Here is a 22275-nt window from a genome sequence, read left to right on the forward strand (position 1 = left end):
TGTGTTTTGGTGTGTTTTTGTGATGTTTAGTGTACTTTTCTGTGCCTTTAATGATTTCTCTTTCATCCTTTATCCACTGTAACATGACCACAACTCCTTGGCAGACAAAATGTTGTGTATGAATGAGACTTTTCTGTTCAAATTTTAGGGGTCTTGAACAGTAACAGTACTGACAAAGTAAGTCAGGGACATATGAGGGAGCAAGATCTGTATGTGTGACCTTGAAACCACCATTTGACACTGCCTTACACTTAAATATTTCAACGTTTCAAATCAATCAACTTCATGTCTCACACCTGGAGCCTGACTCTGTACACTATGAAACTGTGTTCTGGCCTTCTGATAGGGATGGCCAAAGTGGGGTACTTAGGGTTGCACTACAGTTGAGCAAACACATTAATGTCATTCGTTTGCCCTCTATCTTTACAAATCAAACCACACTCGATGACTAAGATCAGGCATGTGGCCCAAGATCCATTTCCAGATCTTATATTTCAGCGTATTAATTATGGTGCTGTAATGAATCATGTTCCGAATTTTGTGTTTATTTACATTTTCTGTCAAGTGCACAAACAAAACTCAAGTTAATCTAGTAATGACTCAAAAAACAACATATGGACTCTGCCTAGGCCACTTGTATAAAGCTGAAACTCTGTTCATTCTGCAGATACTGAAGAACTCTTACAGCTGATGTGTTTCAATGAATGTATTTACCATGAAGTGGAAATGTGCGTCATGAACGCCCAGAGTTGAAAAACACACATCAAAGGAGACACAAGGCCAGACTAAGGTTATGAAGTGGTGCAAAAAAAAGACAAATATTTGTGTTTAGAATGCAGGATGAGAAATGTTTGGAGCTTAAATGTTATTTGCAGGTCAAATTAGTCGTAAACAATCGGGTGGAAATCCAGATTCTGATCCTGCCATAAAAAAATCCTCATCTTCTTCCTCCTAATGGAAAAGCAGAGTTTGCTGATGTTTACGCAGCACGCCAAACTGCAGAAAACGGACTACTTATCATCTAATATCAAGAGACAATTGATGAACAGGTGAGGTCTGATTTCACAAGTCTGTAATCATGGTACAAGTTTGACCACAGTTATTAACTGATGTTTACAGAGACCACTAAAAGAAATAGTTAGCAAATTTGACTTATAAAGACATTTCATAGATATGTCATCGAAAGTCCCTTGGTCATTTTTACAAAATAAAATATGTTCCAAAAAAATGTGTGCGTCTCTGACTTAGGGGCCATTGACACGATAATGGTTTTAGGGTGAAATGCAAAAGTATTGTTTCGTTCCGGCCTTGCATTTACATGGAAATGGCGCTTTAGCTAAACGCAAACTTTTGAAAACAGCGCCCAGAGTGGAATTTTTCTGAAACTCTGCCACCACCATTGCCATGTAAACAGTAAACCGATGTTTTCAGTGGAAATGCTGATGTCACATTCTGCTTTATGCAACACCTACAACAGAACAGCAGTATCATTGTTAGAATCGTTGCGGACTACCATGTTGTACTCAAGCGGTAACCTCCGCTCTGATAATATGAGACAATGCGGAAGTGCTAAAATCTGCTGTTTCTCCAGTGTTCGCTTGAGGCTGGCTCTGGAAGCACCGAAAGTCACATACACATCAAGCAAAAAAGAAAGCCATTTTCAAAGCAGAAATCAACCTATTTACAGCCTGGTTCAAAAAACGTCTCATGTCTGAGTCGCTAGTTTTACTACCAGCTCCCACTGTACGGGGGGTGAATTTTTTTCTAACGCAGCCGTTCAGATGATATTAGGATCGCGAGCACCCTCAATAAGAGGCACAGCTGAGGGTCACGTGACGGCCGGCGCCCTATGGCTGTAGGTGAAGCCCTTGCCACTACCAATATGGCCACTATAGCCAATGTGCTTCATTTTCCGTTTCAGAAACAGATGGGTGACGTCGGCGAGACTACGTCCATTTTTTATACAGTCTATGGTTGTACTTGTGCTGCTCAATCTGCTGACTGTCTTTCAACAAAATGAGCATCTGTTGCACCATTTCTGCACTTAGCATTCACCAATACACCAGATGATCGGCTCAACTCTACTTCGGTGGAGATCTACCAAAAGCTGCTTCTGGACAAGGCAGTTATAGCATCAACTACAGGCGTAGCATGCTTACTGCAGCATTTTCAGTCCCTCAGTGTTTCTGTGTAAACACTGATTTTTTTTCCACTGCATTTTCACTGTGTTTTAGCATTTACAGATGAAATGTTGTGTAAACAGGGCCTTAGATTTGGTTTAAAAAGTAGCACAAAGGAGTGACAGCTGTTAAAATATCAACCTCATCCCTTTAAGGACTCCAGCAGAAGATAACTGTCATATTTTATGATTCAGATTTTTTAAAATATGAGAAAACTACTGCACACTGTGCTCAGAAAATGCCTAGTAACTTAACTCAGTCTGAAGAGTTGATTTTCATGTGTCGTCTCCCTCTTACAAAGATAACAATGAAGGGGTTTTGGAGGGGCCAGTTACATTTCAAGGGAGCTCCAACATCCCTGGCCACCTCACTGTCATGCTCCTGCATAGTTAATGAGGAAAAACTGCAGGACGTGAATCTAAAAAGTCAGATAATCTTACCGACAAAGCCTTGGTGTTCTTTTTCTTCTGCTGAGTTATGACAGCATCATTGTGTGAGTTTTAACCTGTTCTAACAACTGAAGCGAGCAGCACTTTTTCCTTTCAGATTCTTCATTATTTAAAGTATGGATTTTCAGAATAAATGCTTTATACTTTGCTGTTATCCTTTTTAATGGTGGCCAGGAGCTGCGAGTATGCTCTGTTCCACCGAGGAAAAACAGAAATCAAGCCAGACCATAAAGCATAGTCGGTCAGACACTTCTGACCTTGTCTGACTGACAGTTCAATGAATCAGCAGACAAGTAAACACATTCACACACTCACAATCAGCTCCTCTCTTTACTCCACCTACCACAATAATGGCAGCGAAAAAACAAACACAGATGCTGCACAGTCAATGCACCACCAATCACGACGGAAAATTTAAGGATTTTAACACAGGAGTAAAATCAATAAAAGACACAAAGGAACGTCAAACAGCAGGAAGTATTGTGGTAGATGGTGCTAATAAATGAAATATGCTGCTACTCTGGAAGAGAAAAAAAAAAGCATGCTGGCTAAATTACTGCACTGTAGTTTATGATCAACCCTGCTGCTTCAGGCACTGCTGTTTCTTTTTTTAAGGAACAAGAACACCTGGAACATTTTTAACCCTTATCAAGTGCTATTTAAATGCAAATTTGACCAGAAATTGCAGGCCTAGAAATGTTAAACCCTAAATTTGTGGGTTACATCTTGACATAATTCTTCTGACACAAGCAGTCTTCACAGAAAAACACTAAAAAATTATGTCTAACAAGAATATTCTCATAAATACAAGTGATAAGTCAGAGCAGCAGAAGTCCTTTTCATAGTATTTCATTCCCACAGAAAGCACCCTTACATTTGTAGACATCAGGAAGCAAAAAAAAAGCACTTTAGGTTGCTTAGTACTTAAATTAGCACTATTACCATGGAGAACTTGCACCTGTTCAGTAGGCAATGCAAGCGCCTGTAATCTGAGACTGATAGAAATACTCCACGTACCATCCACGGTGTTGTACATACAGCCATCAGAAAGCCCTGAGGTAAAAGACAGTCCCCTGCCACCGCCTACGGTTGTTTAACTCGCTGGCATTAAGAATTTATGAGCTTAAAGATTCTTGCAGCGCTTCTCCCTTATGTGACGGCAACATGTCTTGAAAAGTGTTATGGAGGAGCAAACAAGTTGCTTTGTTGATACTTTGTTGTTTGTCAAGATGCCAGTGCATTATGCAAGAGGAGAGGAAATATTTTCACTAAGAGAACGTTTCATCTGAGGCGTTTAACAGGGACTCTTTCATGATACAGTTTGGCCTTGAATATATTCACTTATTTATTCCATAACAGCATGATTCAGACACAGTGAGGAGATGTTCTGCACTTTTAAAGCTAATAACCACTTTTCTCTTGTGTCTTGTGATATCCAGTGTCAAAAGAGTTCCCTATATTGAACAGTTTGTACAGCTATAGTCTTAACCCACGCAATGACCTACTGATTGACAAGCACCTTTTGCCCTCTGGGGTCAAAAATGACCCCACCTGGTTTGAGTGTCTAAGCATTTAGTATAAACTGTCATCATACCTTAAGTCTTACTTCAGTCTGACACCATTTTTAACCTTCTTTTGGGGATTAAGGGTCAACAGACCTTGTTTAAAGAAAAGTATACCCTGTTTATAGTTTTGTTCTGGGTGATGTTAGGGTTAAATAGGCCAATAGGAGCTTCCACTGTTCAGTCTTTGAGTTTTTAATAGTCTGGCATATTTAATTGAGGATTTATTTATGGCAAAATCTCTATTACATGTCCATACTACACTGCAATGACCTTATTCCTTCCTCCACACACAGTTCAGTCACTCCTTATTGATTTACAATGACTGAACATAACTCAGAGCTAATTCTCCTTTAGCTGCAGCATATTAATCGTGGTCAAACTGCACACTTTTGGCCCACTATTAACAGAAAATTTATTTTCCAATGTGTTTCATTTTTATTCTTGAGTGTTTTTGTGTGTTTCGGATCGGGGTGAGGAAGTGCAATGGGCAAACTGGAATCACAGAAAAGAGCGGACGCTAGGTGTCACCCTTGTGACTTTGAAACCGGCCTGCCCTCCGTAGGAAGTGATGGCGGCTGAGCGTGTGCTCTAGAGGCAGACTTACTGCATGGGAGGAGGTGTGTGTGTCTGAGTGTGTGTCTCAGTGTTTCTCCGTGTGTGAGGGACCGGCTGCGACCGAGTGACACTTCTCTCTGAATGAGAAAAGCGAGATTTGAGGGCAGAGGGTGATGATGAGAGGCAATATGCGGAACTTTATTATCACCCACTTTTTTTCCCACTTTCTTGTAGTTGACAAGTGACAGGCGCACATTGTTCAACGACATTATGAGTATCGGTATGATGTCAACCTGAGTTTCACGGTGCTGGAGCTGAAGGGACTCACATTATAATCGCTCGTAATTGTTTTTATCACCTTTTCTTGTGAAGAATGGAGGTCAACGTGCATTCATGTCAGTATTAACCCTCATGTAAACAGAGAATGTGACGTAATAATAATAATAATAATAATAATAATAATAATAATAATAATAATTCTCTATATTTAAACATGATCTAAATGTTGCTTCATGCAAAGACAAACTGGAAAAACTATCGACCAGCACCTGCTGTTGGCATTCAATAAATTCCATTTAACTCTGTGTGATTAATAAAGGTGCTCAGGGGTCATTTTCCGTCAAGAAAATCTTTGATTTTTTTATTTTATTTTATTTCCAGACATCCCATGTGAATACAAACGTGGTTTATTTATGTATTGATTCAGCCCATGGCGAGATTTCCTCCCAGCACGCTCCACGTGGAAACCTATAGTCCATAACGTTTGTTGGTTATTGGGGGAATTGCCTCACCCGCCTGCACACACGCACGCACGCTGCTGCTGCTGACGCTCAGGTTGAACTTAGATGTAGTGCACACACACATAAGATATGGTATAAATGATGTAACATCACTGGTACAGTTGCAATTGGCGTAAAGATCAATAGGCCCTCCTGCACTTGACTTTGTAAAATGCATTTGAAGATGGTGGAAAATGTTTTTCTTCTTTTAACGCTGAGGACATCAGACTTCTGAGGATTAAACAGACCCACATGAAGTCCAGGATCCCCACTGAGAAGATTTGAGTTGTAGACTGACAGAGTACAGCAGCAGTGAAGAAAACAAGAAGGAGAAATGTGTGCAGTTATCCCTCTCATCTCTTCTACCTCTGCAGAGGAAAATCAGTCTGTAGTCCTGTTTTCTGCAGCATCTCTTCCCTTTCTCAAAGACCCTCACGCGTCCCCGGACATTTTAGAGAACAATCATCTAATACACATCTTAGTGTTAAGACTTGTTCTTTGAAATTGCCGTTGAGTCGCCCATCTGCACGAGAACAGGTAGTTGGCCGTGTTTCGTCGCCTGTACTTTGCCCCTCCCACCAGCAGCTCCAGCCCTCCTGTGTAACCCCTGATTGGTTGAGGGGATTGCGGGTCCTGAGACTGAGCGCTCAGCTCGGAGCTGTGCGTCCGCCAGTGTGCACCAGTGAAGCGAGAGGAGCGCTTGTTGGAGTCAACTATAGACAGCCTACTGGCAACGAGTGATTTCTTTTTTCTGCCTCCACCAGGCTGGATATAGGCGTCTGTGCTTCTACTTTGCTGCATCCCGAAATGCGTGTTATAGGCGACATGCTCTAGACTCTCTCATCTTTTTTTCTGCCACTGGCTTTTGGCTACATTTTCACCGGAGTGTGTGTGTTGCATGGACTAATTGTCGGGATACGCACTGCCTTTTTCAAGTGAGATACGAGGAAATTAATAAGTAAGTAAAAGCTTGAAGACTGTCGGAAAGGACGAGAGACTAAATCTGCTGGAAATAATAAAAAAGGTAATCGGGACTCTGGTGATGTGATGACACATTCCTTCAATTGCACCCTTGTTCTTTAGGCAAAGATACCCGGACTTAAGCTGTTGAATAATTTTGTGACTGCAGATTCTTCTTGTACCCCTTTTTTCATCAGGTGTGCAGTTTTAGAGCACCATATCACCGGTCCAAGAGGAAATATTATCACAACGTGTACTGTGTCACACGGAGTGTTTTCAAGCAGAATGCGACTTAATTTTTTTGCACCAAGGAGGAGAATCTGACACGGACTTTTGAGCCCGATCACTTCTGCACGGAAGATTTCTTTTTCTTTCCTTTTTTTCATTTTTATTTTTGTGGACTTTTGCTGCTCCCAGGAATTCTCGTTTTGTGTCCATGCAGTGCGAGCGTTCGTTCTCCCCTTTGCTCACTTGAATATGGACAGTTCATCATGTTTTTGCTGCTTGATAAGAGCTGCACGGATTTACACGGCTAAATCACTGTTGTGAGAAGATTCAGCATGTTTTCACATATCTGTTCTGTCCGCTGCAGCAGACCGGAGGATGTGCTGCGCCTGAGAAGAGTCAAATAGGCTGAGGCACTTGTACAATTCTAGCTTTCTCACCATGATTTAATTTGCACAATACGAGACTAATTCGTCACCCAAACACTTTTTTACCGGACACTTTAATGAAATGAGTCATTTGGAACCATTTTCCTCTTTTCTCTGACGTGCATTTTTGTGCGTAATAACCAAGGTTTTCATTAGAAAAACTCAACAGGTTCAATGCAAAGCAAGGAGATGGAATTAATACAACTAATTGGCGTGTTCCTCCTCTTCTGGGTCGGGGCTGAGGCTGTCATCAACCTGAAGTATGGAATAAACGAGGAGATGAAGCCCGGCTCTGTGATTGGGAATGTGACAAAGGACGCGCTAAAGCAGGGATTTCAGATTGCACCGCAGCCCCCGTACTTAAGGGTTATTTCCAATTCCGAGCCGCGATGGGTGGAACTGAGTCCAGCCGGAATTCTTACAACCCAAATGAAAATAGATCGGGACGTAGTTTGCAGACAGAACCCCAAGTGCATTATTTCCCTAGAAGTGATGTCAAACTCTATGGAGATCTGTGTCATCAAAGTTGAGATTGAGGATTTGAACGATAACGCACCCAGATTCCCAACGAGCCACATTGATATTGAGATTTCTGAGAACGCCTCCCCTGGTACCAGGTTTCCCCTAGAGGGGGCAAGCGATCCGGACTCGGGGATCTTTGGAGTGCAATCATATTCCATCACCCCAAATGAGCTTTTCGGACTGGAAATAAAGACCAGAGGGGATGGGTCCAAAATAGCAGAGCTTGTCGTGCAAAAATCATTAGACAGGGAGACACAGTCCCACTATACATATGAAATCAGTGCAGAAGATGGAGGAGACCCTCCTAAGATAGGCGCGGTCCAGTTAAATATCAAGGTGATAGATTCAAATGACAACAACCCTGTTTTTGACGAGACGGTGTATACAGTCAACGTAATGGAGAATTCCCCCATAAATACTTTAGTCATAGATTTAAACGCAACGGATCCTGACGAGGGCACTAATGGAGAGGTTGTGTACTCCTTCCACAGTTACGTCACCGAGAAGACGAGGGACGCGTTTAAAATTGACCCCAGAACCGGAATCATCACCGTGAACGGGGTTTTGGATTATGAAACAACGCAGATCTATGAGATCGACGTCCAGGCTAAAGATTTAGGTCCTAACTCTATCCCAGCTCATTGCAAAGTCACTGTGAACGTGATGGACACGAACGATAACCCACCTGTCATCAGTTTACTCTCCCTGAACACGGAGATGGTGGAAGTTAGCGAGAACGCGCAGCGCGGGTATGTCATCGCGCTGGTGAGAGTGTCAGATAAGGATTCTGGGGCAAACGGTAAAGTGCAGTGCAGGCTGCAGGGCAACGTGCCGTTCAGACTGCAAGAGTATGAGAGCTTCTCCACCATACTTGTTGATGGCAGGCTGGACAGGGAGCAAAAGGACACGTACAACCTGACTATCCAAGCGGAGGACAGTGGCATCCCTCCTTTACGCGCCACCAAATCTCTGGTTGTCAAAGTCACAGATGAAAATGACAACCCTCCCCACTTCCTCAAACCGCACTATCAAGAGATGGTGATGGAGAACAACCTCCCTGGCTCCTGTCTGCTGGCTGTGTCAGCAGAAGACCCGGATCTAGGCATGAATGGCACAGTTTCCTACTCTATAGTCCCTGGTGAGATTAAACACATGGATGTAAACACATATGTCAGTATAAACCCATCAGGCCGCATTTACTCCATGAGATCATTTGATCATGAATACACCAGGACTTTTGATTTCAAAGTTTTGGCTAGAGACAATGGTAACCCCTCTTTATCCAGCAACGCCACTGTGCGTATTGTTGTCCTGGATGTGAACGACAACACACCTGTTATGACAAACCCTCCCCTGGTTAATGGCACAGCAGAAGTGTCCATTCCTAGAAACGCAGGGGTTGGATACATGGTGACACAGGTGAAAGCAGACGACTATGACGAGGGGGAGAACGGAAGGCTGACCTACACCATCTCTGAGGGGGACAGGGCTTTCTTCGAGATCGATCAGGTGAACGGAGAGGTGCGCTCCACCCGGATGTTTGGAGAAAACGCAAAATCTACGTACGAGATCACGGTAGTTGCGCGGGATCATGGCAAACCCTCCCTTTCCGCCTCGGCCTACATTGTGGTGTACCTGTCCCCGGATCTGAACGCGCAGGAGCCTATAGGACCTGTCAACCTGTCCCTCATCTTCATCATCGCTCTGGGCTCTATCGCAGCCATCCTGTTCGTCACCATGATTTTTGTGGCGGTAAAGTGCAAGAGGGATAACAAGGAGATCCGGACGTACAACTGCAGGTACTGACTCAATCTCATGTGTGGGTGTGGGTGCGTGAGTGTGTGTAAGCGTGTGTGCTCCCGTGTGTGTTCCCGCCATCGTGCCTAAAACTGCGAGTTGTCAGTGCTTTGCTTTTGTCATGCAGCATGTAGAGGCCCTACTGTGAGGACTGCAGATTTCTGCCTCTTTCCTATCCACACACACACACACAGACACACACAGACAGAGAGGGAGAGGGAGCTGAAAGTGAAGGGGTCTGCTTTATATCAGACACATTCCGCTGAGGACCCCCCTCCTCCTCCCGACACACACACGCACACTGTTCCGCCTTAAGAACAACGTGATTGATTGATTTAATCCACCAATTGTAACCAATTGACTCATAAATGTGACTGTTCAACTGTCATGTTCAATTTGCGGCTGTGCTTCTGGACAATTAACGTCCCACTGGTTCAATAGCAGTCCCAGGCATTTATTATTTAACGTGAACCGTGGCTGATTGGCTGTTATCAGCCCTAATCTGGTGTGATTATGGACAGCCCTCTCTGTCATCCTCACTTTCCTTTGCTTTGTCATGCACCAAGAAATAAAACAGTACAGCCAGATGAAAGCAGAAAACTACATCATCAAAAAAAGTAGTTTAGTTGAGTCAAAATCACATAATTTAAAAAGTCACCAACAGCTTCTTATCCACTATCCCAGAGAGAAGGAGGTTATTATTTTTTGGACCTTGCATATTGAACACTCTGTTTTGTTCATCAATCAGATCATCAGCTCTGGCTTTGATTTCCCTGCGCCACATTACCACCATGAATTTACATATAGATTGGATTTGAGAATTTAACCTGCAGCTATAATCATATTTTGCTCCAAACATAATTTTGTTAATTTGAAGGTAACACAGGCTGTATTTCAGACATAGAGCCTTGGAAAATATTCTAAACACCTTTTTTTAAATTGAATACATTTTGAAAATTTTATCACCAACATTTCAGCTTTTTTAACATGAGGATATAAAACCTCTCTCTGGTGTCTCAAGATGAAGCACGTTATTTTGTAAACCAGACAACCAAAGTTTTCTGCATCATATTAACACCAAGAAGCTAAAAGACAGCCGGTTCGTTCACATCGAGATCACAAAGTTCTCCATGCTATAACCTATTTTCAGTCGCTCTCACATGTTCCTAGAGGAGAACAACAAAACCCTGACTTCCAAACTGCTCCGAGTCTTTCGTCTGCCTGTGTGAGCCTCTGTCTCTACTGGGAGCTTTAATCAGCTCTGATGTGCTCTGCTCCTCAGTCGCCACCTCGAATTTGAGGAGCGGTTATCTCCAATTTATTGCTTGTCCTGTGTCAGTCGGTCTGACTCTGAAGATTTCCCCTCCAAGATTTCAATTTGGGCTGAGAGTGGAGACACTACATGTTAAAATGATAAATGAAAAAGAGATGGAGTGTTTTCTCGCAGCTCCTCGTTTTCCCTCCTCTAAATCAGGAGGTGTTGGGAGGGAAATGGGGGAGGGAGCTGTTTTCAAGATGCAATCTAAAAGAAAAATGAAAAAGACAAAGTACACTGGCGCTTCTAAACTGTGTGATTTGAAAAGCGACTGAGGATTAGAGCTGCCTTTTAGTGAGGAACAGAGGCCAGTGGGGGCTGGTGCAGCAGACGTTCAAGACAATACAAGAGGGAGAAACAGACACATTCCAGATATCACAATTTCAGGGATAATGATGGTTCTGTTGCAGGCTTTTGAGGACGCTAAATGATTTATTCCAAGCCTTAAGGTTCAAAATGGCCTCTTCCAGAGTTTGAAGCAATGCAGATGTTAAACACATCCCAAATTCTATGAAATATGTCTAATGAAGTTTGTAGTCTTCACTGTATAGTAGAGAGCAGCTGTTCCATGGTGGAAAACTGCAAGGCTGTGCGAAGAATGAATATTTCCCTCAGTCGGAGTTTCCTTTGATAGAACATGGCTGTGTTGCTCATTTGCTCTTATTAAAGTCAAAATACTCAGCTCAAGTTTGCAGCAGCCACCGAGAGCCGCTAAATGAATCTGAATCTGCAGTTCTCCTGCACTTCGTCTTGCTACTGAGGAGCATGATTATGAAAGAAAAAATGGAATTAGTGTGGGCTGTGTGCTTTGAATGTGATTGCATATACCGGTAGTGTTGCTCAAAAGCTGTGTGCTCTTCTTTGCTTCTTTGCTTTTGTGGTTCTGGCATGTTTGCATTTTGTCTGCCTGTTTGTGACATGTCGATTGTTGAGCATGCAAATGCAAACAAAACAAGGGATGAGGGCTCAATTGCAGACCGGGTGTGGGGAGGCACTCCAGTGTGCAGTCCTACCCCCGGACACAAGCAATGAGTCTAGCCCCCATGGTCGAACAGTGGGCCTAGCTGGCATGGCGGGCGAGCTTTTCGACCGTGTGGACAGGGGATGGGGAAGGCAGAACACTGCTTTATTGAGTCTGTTCAGTTTCTTCTACTTACGCAGGGTGGCGGAGTACTCATACGGCAACCAGAAGAAGTCCAGCAAGAAGAAGAAGCTGAGCAAGAACGACATCCGCCTGGTGCCGCGGGACGTCGAGGAGACGGACAAGATGAATGTGGTGAGTTGCTCGTCTCTCACCTCCCCGCTCAACTACTTCGACTACCACCAGCAGAGCCTGCCGCTGGGCTGCAGGCGCTCCGAGAGCACCTTCCTCAACGTGGAGAACCAGAACTCACGCAATGCCGCCCCCAACCATGGCTATCAGCACCCATTCACTGGGCAGGGCCACCAGCAGCCAGACCTCATCATCAACGGCATGCCGCTGCCAGAGGTGAGATACAATTTGCTGTGCTCTACCCTGAATCCTTGGCTGGTCTGATCGGGGTATTAGAGAGATTTGAAAATGATTCCCCAAACAAAATGTGAAGTTTAAGACCCCAAAAAAGGACAAAGCAGCGTATTTTTGCTTTCTGACATGGATACTGATATTTTTTAGATTCACCATTCAAAGCACTGTTCTGATACTGTAGTCAATTATGATGAAACAGGGACAATAAATCCTGAAATTGAGTTAAAGTTATCAAAATATCAACAATCATTGTCTCCCTACCAAAAGTTTGTATTTTTTTAATCTTGCTGCTTCCTGAGGAAGGAACAAGGTCTTTGGAGATATTTTCTATTCCACTGAGCCACCGGTTAGAGTCACCATGAATCTCTGTTATTGACAGAAAGCGGAGCTATTTGAAATGGCATGTGTGACGTGGTGTCAGTCCATCTGAGCAGAATCTTTCGAGGCATTTTAAAGGGCTGAGACTGTGACGCCGACACTGACCCGTGACTTGGACGGAGCGCTTTGCCAAGCAGAATTTGGAGGCCTGACAAAGTGGATTATTTGGCCTTTCTCACACCAGTTGTTTACTTTTTCCCTCTTTTATTTGTGTGTGCTGAGCTACTGCAGGAGAAGAAAAAAAAAGAGCACAGGAGTCTGAGCACCTGCCAGATATATTGACCTGGCTAATCAGCTCCAGCACACAGCAGTCATTCCAGGTGCTAGCAAAAAAGAATAATCATTGCTTAAATGCTTTTTCAGTTGTGTTGTCCACTTGGCTGCAGTGTTAGCGAAAGGCTGCTCTGCACAGGCAGCCATTGAATTTCCCCGACATACCATGCACAGCTCCAGCAGAGCATTGAAGCTGTGACATGTAAGCAGGCTGACGGAGTGTATGCAGACCCAGCTGATCTTTAGTTTATAGATTTCAGTATGTATGAACTGCTCTATCGGATTGTTTGGGCAACCTCTCTCCTTCCTTTCACTTCTCCCTGCTCCCGTGGGAGACGAGGGCATTTATGTTTGTGTGCATGCACAAAAAATGTGCATCAGTGTGAGTGTTTGTGCTCACTCCTATAGACAGCAGCAAATAAGCTCCAGCTCCACACACACACACACACAAGCTTGTAATTGATGACTCCAATCTCCGTTTGACATTCAGTGAGAAGGAGGTGGGGGTGCAGGGTTGGGAGTGGGGGTCTTAAAACAAGAAACACAAGATGGATATTGATGTATTGACTGTGTGATCTAGAGAGATCCAGGCACCGATGGATCCTGAGGGGTCAATGAGACCTACTTACAGGCGTGCTGATTTACTGAGCCTGTCTGAGGCAGTTCTGACTGAGTGTGTGCGTGAATAACACAGGTGGAAAGAATGAGGAGAGGGGTGGGCTGTTGTCCTGTGGTGTTATCCGGTCAGTGGAGAGGCAGAGGTGGGGGGATTCAGCGGGCACATGCAGTGACCCATATGCTGTGATTGTATTTGCTGGTAGGTAGCGCAGCGCAGGTCAACACCACCCTTTTTCCCTGCTAGAGAGAAAGAGAGGAGAGGAGAGGGGGAGAAAATAAAGTGGTGGGGCCTGCACAAAGAAATCAACCTTGGCTGTGAAAAGCTCCAGCAGCATCCTGTCTCTGTGGCTTAAACATCCAATAAAAGCCCATTTGCCGCAGGATTAGGAGAGCCTTTATTTGTTTCAGCTAATGAAAAAGTGGAGAGGGAGACAAATGGGGTCGAAGATTGATTTTGATGATTCCATATGCAAAGCTAGGAGCTGTGTGTGAGGGGGCAGATAGAGAGATAAGTAGGGGGATGAAGTGAGGCAGCGAGGGTGAATGAGTCTCAGCGCCAGGTGTCTGAGCCCCCGACTACGTTCTCTCATCTTCTTAGAGGCAGTTGATTGGCTTTGATAGAGGCCAGACCTGCTTAGCATGCAGCTTCCACCGCTCCCCGCCTTGCACATGATGTTGACAAACATCTCTTTGACCCTGGTTTTCTTTGCACATTTGCCCTGGACGGAGAATAGAGAATAGCTTTGTGATTGAAAACTCAAGCAACAGTTGTGTCTCCTCATTGTGGCATTGTTGTAGCTTTACAGACAGTATATACAAATGTTGCTCTTAAATGAGCAGTGTTTTCAGTGTAATTACAATGCCATTTATAGCGCAAACAAACAGCAGTGCAACAACTGATAATTGCTTCGTTACGATGAGCAAGCTCGGGCTTGAAAACACTTGACTCCACAAGTCCTCAACCCATATCTCATTGACTGGCAAGGACACATGAGTGGCTGCTCTGCTGTGATTACCGAGGCTGCTTTTGTCCCCCCCTAAAAAAATGTCCTCATCCTGAGGGCAACCTCATAATTATCCATGATTCATTTATTTGGCAGAAGAGCTTTTTGTTTTCTATAAAGAGGCACAATGATGCCTCTGTGTTTGTTTATCTGGCTAACATGTAGATTATTATGATCACAGGAGCCGGAGTGAGGATTGGAGGTTAGATTAGCAGATTGCTAATGGAGCTAATGTGGATATGTGCCCGCGTCTCTTTGATCGATGCAGAGCTTCTCCTGCGTTGTTAGTTTATGTGGGCCGGTGAAACATCCCGCTTATGTCAGCTGGAGTTGAGCTTTTCCTGCTCCACACACACACACACACACACACACACACAGCAAAAAACACAGCAGACTCGGCCAAGATAACAGTGACAGGTCTCCCCAAAGGCCTCATACCTGCTAGTGCATTGTGTATATTGTTCCCTCCCTTGTGAGACTGTGCAGCAGCATATACCTCTGTGAACATGGCTGTCCATTGTTTTGAAAAGCATCAGCTGTGAGATGTTTGTTAGACCTGCCCGTGCTAGCGCTAATATGAACGCTCACAGGAGAATAGAGCTGTCTTCCATGGCTTAATTATAGCGAATCACTTGGTGGGGGGGTAGACAATTATACAGTAAAGGAATGGCCTTTGGCTAGAATGTGTTTTTGAATTTGTAATGTGTGCTAGGGCTTTGCACACCTGTGATTCCAGATAATGAGCAGAGCAGCAAAATAAGTGATCTGACTCTATCGATCGGTCTTTTCAGGTAGGAAACTGACGATTCTGCTTTGAGACAGATAATAAATGAGTGAGAAAAAGGTGATAAACAGATGAAAAATGGGTTAGAAGTGTGCTCAACATGATGCAAACATTCACAAGTGATTGATAATTGATGCGGTTCTCCTCCAGATGCTTCCTGCATTGTCGTCTCAAGGAACTGCGTTCATTGTATGCAGAAGTGTTATGATTCAGCCTCGACAAAAGAGGAATAAATGCAGTTTGTGTTCGCTTCTCCAGTCTCTCAAAGGCACCTAAATGAGAAAATGAAACTGGAAACAAAACATCTGACGAGATGCCTCTGTGCAGCAGTCCCCGCCTGTTAGTAAAGAAGATGTTTTTGATATTGATGCAGCAGAGACAACAGGGAGTGGCTCCATCAAGGCTGCACATCCCTCGCTATCACTTCCCATCAGGACAATATGCATAGGAGCATTCAGACGTGTCATATTGAGCATGCAAAGTAGATGTCATGCTGTCAGCGCATACTACACATCTGTTGAAAGTGCCAATCTCCTCCCACACGTATACTCATGAATACACACACACACAAACATCTTTTCTTCTGGAGTGTCACATTTGTTTGAAATATGGGCAGTGACATTAGCATTTACATCATTATGACCAACTCAGGGATCTCAGAGAAGGAGAGCTGAGCAGAGCGGATCAACATTTGCAATAATTAGACCTTGTTGGGATTCTGCATTTTAAGAGCTTCGTGCTGTTGTTCTCAAGCAGTTCGTTGCTCTCTGTTGTTTCAGATGTGAACACGATTTCTCAGTGGTTGTCTCTGGGAAATCAAACACCTAAAGATTTATACTACTCTCTGTTTTCTTCAGTGTAGACAGTTTCAGAGCTCATGAAATAATTGCTATCTTCCCCTGATCTAACTGCTTTTCAATTCAGCTGTAAAATATGTATTAACAGTCTGAAGGTCTTCTTTGAGGCAAGACATAGTTCAGGTTTTGAGTAGCAATTCAAGCTCTATTTTCATCCCACCTCCGGCAGAAACATTTAACCTCTTTTAGAGAAATTGAAGAACTCGAAATTGACGGAAAGCAGCTAACATTGGTTGGAAGTGTAATTAGAAGAGGACAGCATGCATGGTGAAAGTGGAAGTAAAACTGTGTCTCCTCTCAGCTCCTCAGCTCCCAGGCTTCACTGCGGCAGGAGAATCCAGTTGGTTTTTGAAGTTTAAACATAAGAGCTCTCTGACTGATTTTAGTTTTGCAGATTGGGTGTCACCTTTGTTTTCTGTTTTTAATGCCATTTGGGAGTAAAGAAAAGGGAACAAGGGATGTTTGTTTCAGCAAAACTGGTTCAACAACAGTCACAAGTCAGTGTTTTTGTTTTAAAACAGGGTAAACATCCACATTTGTATTTTCTAGTCATGTTTAAAATGGCTGTATTTTTCATCTCGAGACTATTTCTAAGTCCTAATCTAAAAGATAAAGCAATTCTTGTTAAATGAGGTCTGAGACGGTTTGATCACTGAGAAATACTCCTGTTGACTTTTGTGATGGGGTCGATCAGCTGCACCTGTATGCTTGGCTCGTTTGATTCTGTTTGATATAAAGTGAATATTACTTTTGACTTCAGACATGGATAGACAGAAGAAGAATGTGCATTGTGGGAAATTGTATTTCAGGTCGACTAATCTGTTGCATAGTGAGAACTTTTTCCAAAATGGTGTGAAAATTGTGGTGTTTTTGGCAAACCACAGATTCCACTCTGGCTAACATATTTTATACAATTTGCTACTTTTATCCCAAATCTGTACCAACTGTTTGTCTGAAAGGTGGTTTCAATAACAGCTATTTTTGTGGCTTTGCTATTGCATGGATTGGGAACACATGGCACAAGGTGTTAAAAAATAGGCTCAGTTCTTAGACTCATTGCAGTTAACATGTTACACTGATAGCCCTAATTGCAGCGTATTGAATCAGAGCTCTGTATCAGGATGTGTATCATGTTGTGAGATGAAGCCCTCAGTGTAAGAAGCTAAAAGGGATAGAAAAAAAGAAGCTGGGGCTGTATTGCAAAGCTCCATGGGAAAAAAATGCCACATTCTCTAATAAAACAAAACCCTCTCACCCCAAAACAGTTTGTCAATCATAATAAAAAGTAACAGCAGATACACGGATACTGTGCCGTAGCAGAAGGGATACATAACTGCGGGATCTTAAAAGCCGTCTCTTTTTGTATTTATTTTTGATGTGCTGGAGGAGTGGGAGGTGTATGTTGCATTCTTTAAAGTCTCCTCCTTTCAAAAGAGGGTTTGAGTGGGAATCGTTTCATCTCCAAAAGCTTCAGCCGTGCACTGATTGAGTGGCAGATGAACCTGTTAATTATTTAGAGAGGTTATTTGTAAGGCACAGGCTTCAGAAATGCTCTGCTTTTCATGTGTCAGTGTTTATAAGGTGAAATAAAGCCCAGTCTGTCAGAAATAAATTACCAGTGTGACAGTGATGTACTCGGCGGCCTCTTATTGCGTTCCTCAGCTGGCTCCTCCCTTTACGTTTAACACAGAACTGTTGAAGCTGCAGGCTTTTTTTTGTGGCATTACTCAACAAGATGCTTTTCACTTCATGCACAACCAGTGCTAGTTTTACACTCGGCTGGGTTTTTATAGCCCTGACCCCAACCCGAAACACCCCATCACTGCATGTCATTCCCAATGTCGCGGAGGTACAATGAAATGACATAACCACCCCAGGCAGCCAGTCAGGAGCAGCCAGGGCCGCCGGGTTGCCACCCTCTCGTCAGGATCAGAGCATCCAGCCAAAGAGCTTAAGAGTCAAAACACACGAGTGACAGCGTCTGATGTACACATGTCACTGTATGTGTCCTTAACAGCATGTGACTGCACGAGCATACAGAGAGAGTAATAGTGCAGAGAAATGCTAAGGCCAAGCAAAACGAGGAGAGACAGAGAGGAACAGGGGAGGGCAGAGTAAGCTATTTATAGAATGCCAATGATTTTGCTCAACCTGTATTGCTACTGCCTGAAACATGTTATTTCTCTCTGTAAAATGCAGTGTGAGGATGAGGAGAGGTTTTATTGCACAAACCATATCAGCCTCTACAGAAAGCAATAATGCCACGCTTCTATTGTTAGTACAAGATGGGTTTTTTTACCCTGAAAAGGAACAAACAATGTGATTATTTCAATGTTTCTCTGAACGTGGAGGGATAACAAAAGATAAGGTTTTGAGTATAAGTTTCTCACATTTTTTTTTTCTTACATGGGAAAATCCTGGACAGAATCATCAAATGGTTGGAAATCTTAATGAAATCACCAAACTTAAAAGGCATGAGACTTTTTTTTACACATACACAAACAAGCTTAGGATTACTCAAAAAAGGTTCAGCCATATGGTTCTATTGAACTTAATCACTCATGCATCTTTAAAGATAATCGACTCTGTTCAGGACAAGCCAAAGAAAGAGGCAGGGATGTCTTTCAAGCTGCGTCATGTGGAAAGAATTAACTCTCCCATAAACTTCAGAGAGGGTGGATTTTAGCTGAACCAAAAGATGTGCACATAATGGCATGAGTTGTCCTAACAGTTTACGTTGAAAGATTTTTACTGGACGTGAACACGACTGCAAAAAGGGTGATAATGGCATTAGATGTACAGGTTGATGGGTCCTCACGTAAATGAGAGACTGGGAAATGGAGAGAAGGAAATGGACATAGTGATAATGTTTATTGCTGGCGAAGAGGGACATCATTACGCACCTTGTTAAGCCCTGCAAGCAATGCCGCATGGACGTAATTACCCATTGAAATGAGTTTCCCGCTGCGTTGTTTTTTTATTTCTCAAATTAAACCCTCTGACAAAAATATGCTGCATTCTGATTTCTTTCCTCGGACACTCAAGTACCAACAAAGTGGCCGTACGAGTGTGAGAATGTACCATCGAGGAAATGGACTTATTAAGGCACTTTGCAGGTATCATTCCAGGCCTTTCACACATTATCTTGCAAAGTTTGCACCAAGAATTAACATTTCTTTAGAGTTGGACAAAACTTAGGCGTTATTAAAAAATACAGCAAACAAGTCACAGGAAAACTTATGACAAGGGAAGGCTCCAGGAGAATAAAGAAATAACCCCATCCCTCATTAATGCAGATTTTGCTGCCTGTGCTTGCCTGTAGTTATTTTAATACAAGATAGAAAAGGTCAGCGTACATATTTAAAAAACACAAAGCCTTAAGACTTGTTATGGCCAGGAGTGGAATCTATTTGCTGTGGAAGCTCAGAATGCTATTTACTTGTATGTCAAGAGGGTTGTACCCACCTCTGTCCCTCTGGCATAGAAAAAACATTAAAACAGCAGCATTTGTGGGATGTAAATTAGCATGCACTGAGAGACAGCATTGAGACTCCTCAATATATTTGTCCCCTCTCGCAGATAAGCATAACAAGGGAGCCATAATCAGTCTATTGGGGAATTATTATTTTCCTTTCAGATCTGTTGAGGAACAACAAAACATGAATGTTTTTCACCAAATCAGAAGTGAGAGAAAAGTAATTACAATTCTCTATTAATGATGATAGGATTTTAATGTGCCAGAAACTAATTTCATCCCAGTATTGGACTGAAAAGGTATTAATTAATATTCATAGATGACTTTTTTTTCTCTTAGTTGAACTGCAGGTTAGGAGACTTGTTGCTGAATTGTTAAGAGGAGTGTGTGGGTTTGTCTTGCAAGTGCAGATGCTGGGCTTTTTGAATGACAGGGACGTGGGGGAAGGGATTCAGAGAGTACTAACAATACTGGCTGTGAATGGAAACTTTTCCAAGCAGCCAGCTTTGACACCAGGGAAGAATGACCTTTCCAAGTGTCCTGTTTTTTTCCTGAAACAAAGAGGGAGCAGGAGGATGTTAGTTAGCATTTCCCCCATCAGATTAAATGTCAACTTCTGCATGCATAATTGTAGGAAAAGGAGGAGGACTTGAAGGGAACCAATTTGCTGGTGGATAGATGAAGCCTTGGCTTAGTTATTCACTGCATTGCAGATATTGTCACAGTACTTTTTGCTTGCACTTTGTGATCCCCAATTTTTTATACCCTTATGCTGGCAGTGCACATGGCTTAGCAGTGATTGCAACACAGATGGAAACTGAATACAGCTGAAAAAACAGACTTTTCCTTTTCAAATGCCTACCTCTTTAAAGAGCGGACAAAAGCCGAACAAACGTCATTGTGTCACACACAAACGCTGCCGTATACCTTTGTGTTGTTTGTTCATCGAGTAGGACAACCCTTCCTGTTTCGCCCCTCCTTTCATTTCTGCAGATTCATACAGTGCTTTGGTTTCCAGACGTAGACCTGGATGCGCATGTATGGGATGTTTGATGAGCGCAGTCTGTTGGCAGGCGAGCCACTATAGCAGCAATATCGGCCGCCTCCGAGGCATGCAGCAGTATGGCTGGAGGAGCAGCAGGGTAGCGTAATTGTGCATTGTTCATCCACAGAACAGAGGCAGAGCATGTAATGAGCTGTAGCATTTTCACCAAGCCAGCCTAATGGGCTATGACCGAGTATAGGCCTCTCAGAGCCCTTGCGTTCCCCCTGCCCTGTGTGGCCAATGTCTCGGGCCTCTCTCTTTTCTTTTCTCCCATTCTCCCCTTGAACCATTCCTTCACCCCCTGTTATCCCCCTCCTTTATCTCTGCTCCCCTTTCCCATTGTCCTCCTGTCTAAGGAGATGGTGGGACCCCTAATGTGTTCTATGTGTGGCACCTTTTCTCATTCATGATGTCTGCAAAGCTCTAAGTAGTCAGTCTGATTCAGGCTGACATAAATCAGAGCGGCTCATTGATGGGGCGCTGTGTGCAGTGTGATTACATTAAAAACCCAAACACTGCACACAAATAAGAGTTCAGGAGGAGAATGTGCTGATGTTAGGTGTAGGGGATTTGTTGTTAGAAGTCGGGCTCATTTTTCTGTCAAAGGCTGTTTTGCATTTTGATTATCTAGTTCTTCTCACAACAATTCAGGTGGGCCTGTTTCGCTCAGGTTTGTTTTCCTGGGATTAGTGTTTTTTTATTCTGTAAGAGCCCTGCTCCTGTTATTTACGCCCATATCTGGTTTCTTGGGAGGCGGGAAACCATTTCTTTGCTCGAGTGATACCAGGTCAAGTTGGAAAGACAAGACTGCTCCGGGGGGAATAGATTAGATATGTTCTCTGGGCTGAGCTGGGAAGATGAAAACACTACTAATGATAATAGTTATGATTGCCTTGCAAGGGAATTGATAACGGCTTCAGCAGCCTCTTTGTGCTCTCTTATGGCTTCAGAAAACAATATTCAGGGTAGAGTCAGTGTCTGGCTGTGGAGCACAATAGAGTGCTGGCTTTGACTTTCCCCTCACGTCCACTATTTGACATACCACAGCATAGGCAGCCAAGTCAATGAATGAAAAGCACTTGGCCTCTGTCAAACTATTCAGAGAGCCGCTCTTTCCCCAGTTACCTCCTCAGTTTGCGATTACTTCACTGTACCTGTTCTTTAATCCAGAGGCTGCTACCAGTTTAGTCTTTAAGGATTCTGGTGGGGAAGCTTCCTACACTTAGTTCAGGGATGATTGCATTTAATGTCCACTTTTGATGACAGAGGATTACTACACGGCAGGAAGGTCACTGTAAAGCCAAGTTTGAGTATGCTCTTACCTTCAGAGCATGTTACATCAAAGCAGACTGCGACTTTGAATGCATCATCAGATATCATAGCTGCTAACACACACAGGGTGAAATTCATAAACACTACATCTGTGCGTCTTTTTAAGTCTCATACTCTGTATAAAAGTTGCTGTAATCATGTTTTTATTTTTTGATGTATTTTGCTCCTACAATCAGGACAAAGAGTTGACTTGTTACCTCCACTCACTGGTTATGTTTTTGGGAGAG

General features: G+C 43.2%; 1 protein-coding gene across 8 annotated transcripts in view; it reads left to right on the forward strand.

The window, feature by feature from the left end:
* The first annotated feature begins 6186 nt into the window (after positions 1–6186).
* pcdh19 (protocadherin 19) overlaps positions 6187–22275 on the forward strand; it is a 58938-nt gene continuing 42849 nt past the window's right edge. For 2 of the 8 annotated variants that reach the window (XM_074674222.1, XM_074674221.1), the window contains exons 1-2: positions 6187–9462; positions 11919–12051. In XM_074674222.1, coding sequence (XP_074530323.1) covers positions 7316–9462; positions 11919–12051 — 2280 coding nt within the window. In that variant the 5' untranslated portion in view covers positions 6187–7315. Of the gene's footprint in view, positions 9463–11918; positions 12265–22275 lie in introns of all 8 variants that reach the window. The other 6 variants (XM_074674225.1, XM_074674224.1, XM_074674217.1 and 3 more) reach the window with 5 other exon arrangements.

This window comes from Halichoeres trimaculatus, unplaced genomic scaffold (assembly GCF_033239565.1).
Source record: "Halichoeres trimaculatus isolate MK-OKI-2021-1 unplaced genomic scaffold, fHalTri1.1 fHalTri1_scaffold_7, whole genome shotgun sequence".
Taxonomy (NCBI): domain Eukaryota; kingdom Metazoa; phylum Chordata; class Actinopteri; order Labriformes; family Labridae; genus Halichoeres; species Halichoeres trimaculatus.